The 4513-nt window shown below is 31.2% G+C and overlaps 3 protein-coding genes across 4 annotated transcripts in view; 1 reads left to right on the forward strand and 2 right to left on the reverse strand.

Annotated features, from left to right (window-relative positions):
* Positions 1 to 4433, forward strand: part of LOC115243965 (probable phosphoserine aminotransferase) — a 6794-nt gene extending 2361 nt beyond the window's left edge. Inside the window, exons 2-8 of one of the 2 annotated variants that reach the window (XM_029821296.1) lie at positions 178 to 668; positions 2073 to 2203; positions 2622 to 2734; positions 2810 to 2971; positions 3055 to 3149; positions 3365 to 3795; positions 3980 to 4356. In XM_029821296.1, the coding sequence (XP_029677156.1) occupies positions 609 to 668; positions 2073 to 2203; positions 2622 to 2734; positions 2810 to 2971; positions 3055 to 3149; positions 3365 to 3795; positions 3980 to 4085 (1098 nt within the window). In that variant the 5' untranslated portion in view covers positions 178 to 608 and the 3' untranslated portion in view covers positions 4086 to 4356. Of the gene's footprint in view, positions 1 to 177; positions 669 to 2072; positions 2204 to 2621; positions 2735 to 2809; positions 2972 to 3054; positions 3150 to 3364; positions 3796 to 3979 lie in introns of those variants that run through there. The other variant, XM_029821297.1, reaches the window with a different exon arrangement.
* The window catches only part of LOC115243966, an 11839-nt gene that overhangs the window by 1984 nt on the left and 5342 nt on the right, over positions 1 to 4513 (reverse strand). The window lies entirely within an intron of this gene.
* LOC115243967 (guanosine-3',5'-bis(diphosphate) 3'-pyrophosphohydrolase MESH1) overlaps positions 4150 to 4513 on the reverse strand; it is a 2488-nt gene continuing 2124 nt past the window's right edge. The window contains exons 3-4 of the mRNA XM_029821301.1: positions 4491 to 4513; positions 4150 to 4404 (exon numbers count right to left, since the gene is read on the reverse strand). Coding sequence (XP_029677161.1) covers positions 4297 to 4404; positions 4491 to 4513 — 131 coding nt within the window. The 3' untranslated portion in view covers positions 4150 to 4296. The remainder of the gene's footprint in view (positions 4405 to 4490) is intronic.

A 4513-nucleotide genomic window follows, 5' to 3' on the forward strand; every position in this document is an offset into this window, starting at 1 on the left:
ATATATATATTGAATTTATAATTATAATATAATCACATTATTTTAAACTTTTGCTTATTGTAATAATCCAATTCACTTAATATATAGTTAATGAACTTGAAAAAGATTATCAGTTCTCTTCCATAATATAAGATTCCATAAATATTAATGACCTTTACCTGTTATTCTCTATATAAGTTGCGATAGATTCAACAACATCACGTGCTCTTCATATGAAACCATGAGAGATAACATTCTGGAAAGCACTGTATACTTGTGTGTTGATCATGGAATGTTGGACGAAAGCGATTTTGAGACACTCTGTACGCCATTCGCCTAATAAAATTAATGCAAATGAACCGCTCACGACAGCAGACGCTTCGCGTCTGAGGCGAATTGTCGCACTTACCTCGAGAAGACATCTCAAAGATATCTAATTACGTAAAAAATTAAGATAGAAGGCGTGAAATTGGTTGTTGAGGCGATAAGATCCCCCAACTGAGCGAGGATACTGCGATAACGACTGCAAAGTGTTGTCTCTCTGGTGACCACTTGTTTGTGTCTTTCATCCAGTTGCTCAGTTTGCTTTACGTTCTCTGCCACGCACGTCCGGATCGACTGTAAGCATAATGACTGATCAAAATAAAGTGATCAATTTCGGCGCCGGCCCGGCTAAATTGCCGCATGAGGTATGTTTTATAATATTCTTCCTACATTCTTTTTTTGCATTCTTGTATTTGCACCAATAGAAATTCACAAATTAACAGATTATTTCTTAAAGAAATGAATGATCGATTCTAAAACTAATTTTGCTGCTTTACAATATATTTAAAGAAGAAATAGCTGAAAAACGTACATAATTTTAAAAAAATACATGAATGAAAAAAAAAATCTATAAAGAATATAAAATATTTATTAAATATAAAGTATATTTTACGAGATGTATAACTATAAAGAAATAGGAAAAAATGGCATATAATTATTAATCTATTTCAAATTTACTAATATATACTGTGTGAATATTTTTATATATTCTACGTGATTATATATATAATTATATAAACGATACACGAATACGGCATATATATATATATATATGAAAAAAATTTAATGATTTTTGCTTCTGTGTAGCAACATAAAACTCAGGATAGATTTCATCAGTTGTAATTAGCAGCCGTAATAAAAACACGTTATTATTTTTCCGAGATACGGCCGACAAAACAACTGTCCGTAGATAGCTTCCACATTTGTGCCATTAAAAGTTTTCGAATATCTGCGCATAAAATTATCTGATTTCAATAACAATTGGTTCTTTCCAAAATTAAAAAAAAAAAAAAATAAAAAACTGATATAAAATGAACGAATTATTCATTCATTCGTATAACTTTAAAATTAAAAAAGTTCATATAATTTCGAAATATTCTATATACAGAATTTTTTTGCATAAATTCTAATATAATTAAAATGTCAATGTAATAGTTACTTTATATTTTGTCAATATTCTTATATCCTTTTTATAATCTTTCTAAATTCCTTTTATCTTGTTCTATATTTGTGCCATATCTGTTTCGTAATTTTCTAATAACTGTGTTTAAAATTGTTCTTTCTATTTGAACAAAGTTACGCACGCAAGTTTGATTAATATCGCGTACTAATCAAACATTCAACTGTTTTGCAATTCATGCAATAATCCGAATGCGTATGCATCACGTGCATCGATAATGATTTAAAAGAAGTTTATAGAAGTTATTTATGTATGCAATGGTATAGCAAGTAGCACAAAATACTAGTATAATTTTCGAAAGACTTACACAAGAGTGACTCCTGATTTTTAATTCTGTCATATCGATGACGAATAAACAGCCATGCATTTTACGCGTCATTATTATCACAATAAAGTAATGAGTTCCGTTTGCTTGTGTGATAAACGCAAATGGTTCTGAGATAAATACCTGAAATTCTACGATTATGTTGTGTTTTTATATTAATTGATACTGGACCACAAGAGATAACAGAGAAAGCATGCGGGTCAATCGCGTTCATTGAACTAACTCGCGTATGTCGGTTAATCGAGATTGCTCCATTATTTACAGGTTCTGAAAGACGTGCAAAAGGAATTGCTTGGATATGGAAACACGCAAATCAGCATCCTCGAATTAAGTCATCGGTCGAATGATTTTAATAATGTCATCAATAATGCCCAGACCACATTACGGGATATCCTGTGAGTCTAGACTAAAAATCACATTCAAATTATTCGACATATGACTGGCTTATTTTGAAAGTGATACAAATTTATTTAAATGTATATAAAAATTTATTTTTGCAAGACGTTTAGAAACTGAACCATTTTCTTATATCGTTTTCTCAAAATAAACGATGCAATATAATAAAAAATTATAATAAAATCCTCTAGAACTCTCAATCTTAATGTTAATATTCTTAAACAGTTACCATCGACTTTTTCCCAATTAATTGAAATGTTCATATAATATATAATAGAGCAATTAAAATTAAATTTATGATTCTTTTATCCTTTAGAGTTCATTATTCTGCCAGAAAAATATAATAATCGTAATTATAATATTCGAGTTTCTTCGTAATTCTATTGATTTTGATAAGATGTTCTTTTTTTTTTAAAGAAACGTTCCCGAAAACTATAAAATTTTGTTCATGCAAGGAGGCGGCACTGGACTTTTTGCAGCAATTCCTCTGAACATATTGAAAACCGGAACTGCGGACTATCTAGTAACTGGTAAGAGTGAAAAATAAAAAGATGCAGCAGTTTTTAATTTTTTAAACAAAATAATGAAATAAAATTTTTTTTCAGGTTCATGGTCGGCAAAAGCGGCGAAAGAAGCGACCAAGTATGGAAAAGTGAATATGGTGTTACCTAAAACAACAAAGTACACAGAAATTCCGGATCCTTCCATTTGGAACCTAGATCCGAATGCTTCATATGTTTATTATTGTGACAACGAGACTGTCCATGGTGAATAAAATGCTTCAAACTGTTTTCTTCTTATTGTTTCACACCACTATATGTGAAATAAATGTCGAAATAAATGCTTCCAGGAATTGAATTCGGTTTTATTCCGGAGACAAATGGAGTGCCACTTGTCGCTGACATGTCGTCCAATATACTGTCGAAATCTTTTGATGTATCCAAGGTATAAGCATCTTGATTGAAAGTGTATCAAGATGTGATTTGCATTTAATGACTTTTATTTGTAAATCACGTAGCGTGTGATTTCATATTATTTCATCATTTTCTAAGTGATTTACAATAGAGCAATTCCGAATTGATATAACTGTTTGCGACAACTTCTGTCAAAAAATTTCTTATCTATCTAGAACTCGTATTATACATCACGTTTTCTTTTAGTTCGCGTTAATCTTTGCGGGTGCGCAAAAGAACATCGGCCCAGCCGGTGTAACTTTGGTAATCATACGGGATGATCTACTCGGCCGTGCCATGGATGTGTGCCCAACGGTGTTGAATTTTACCATTATGGCGAATGATAATTCTCTGCACAACACGCCACCCGTCTTTCAAATTTATGTAGTGGGGTTGGTGTTCGAATGGATCAAACGGAATGGTGGCGTCGAAGGTATGCAAAACTTTGCACAGAAGAAGAACAGCAAGATATACGATGTGATCGACAATTCAGGAGGTTTCTATACATGTCCTATCAAGCGAGATGCGCGTAGTAGAATGAATATTCCGTTCAGAATAGGTAATGGTGATGAGAAGCTCGAAAAGGAGTTCCTTTCTGGTGCCGCAGCTCGCGGTATGTTGCAGCTAAAAGGTCACAGGTCAGCAAAAAATATCTGTCAGAAATGATATATTTAACTACAGTAAAGTTATAGCAGAAAATGATTTTGTTTACACGTTCATTATGACAATCTTTAAAAGTTCAAAAATTTTATAATAAAAGAATAATTTTTTTTTCATAAAATATTCAATTGATATTCAAGTAGCTATGATTTCTCTTTACAGATCGGTAGGTGGAATACGCGCATCTTTGTATAACGCAGTTACAGAAAAAGAGGCGGACGCATTGGCCGATTACATGAAATGGTTTCATAATGAACATTGCAAATAGTCTGAAAAATAACTAACTAAACATTTTGAGAAAATGATAGATATATGTTTTTGAGAAAAAAAAATCTATTCAAAAATGTTATTTATATAAATATACATTTGTATCGTATATAACTTTTATATACAAGTTTTCATATGCAATATATTTTGATGTTATTTTTGCTCTTACCATTGTACTTACAATTTCATCAATTGCATTCTCAGAATTTGTACTAGCAACTCTCTTCAGAAGTATCGCAATGATTTGCAAATAAAATATCTAATTCTCTTTCTAAAGCAGGATTAGTTTTACGACACCCATCTATGACAGCTTTCGCCCACTAAAATAAATTAAAATTTTGGAATGTAATATTGATGCAATTCTTTTTTATAACTTTTATTATCTTTACTAATAAGAATGCTTTACCTTAAAATATTCCTTTACTCTTT

This window comes from Formica exsecta, unplaced genomic scaffold, assembly GCF_003651465.1.
Source record: "Formica exsecta isolate Colony F162 unplaced genomic scaffold, ASM365146v1 scaffold768, whole genome shotgun sequence".
Taxonomy (NCBI): Eukaryota; Metazoa; Arthropoda; class Insecta; order Hymenoptera; family Formicidae; genus Formica; species Formica exsecta.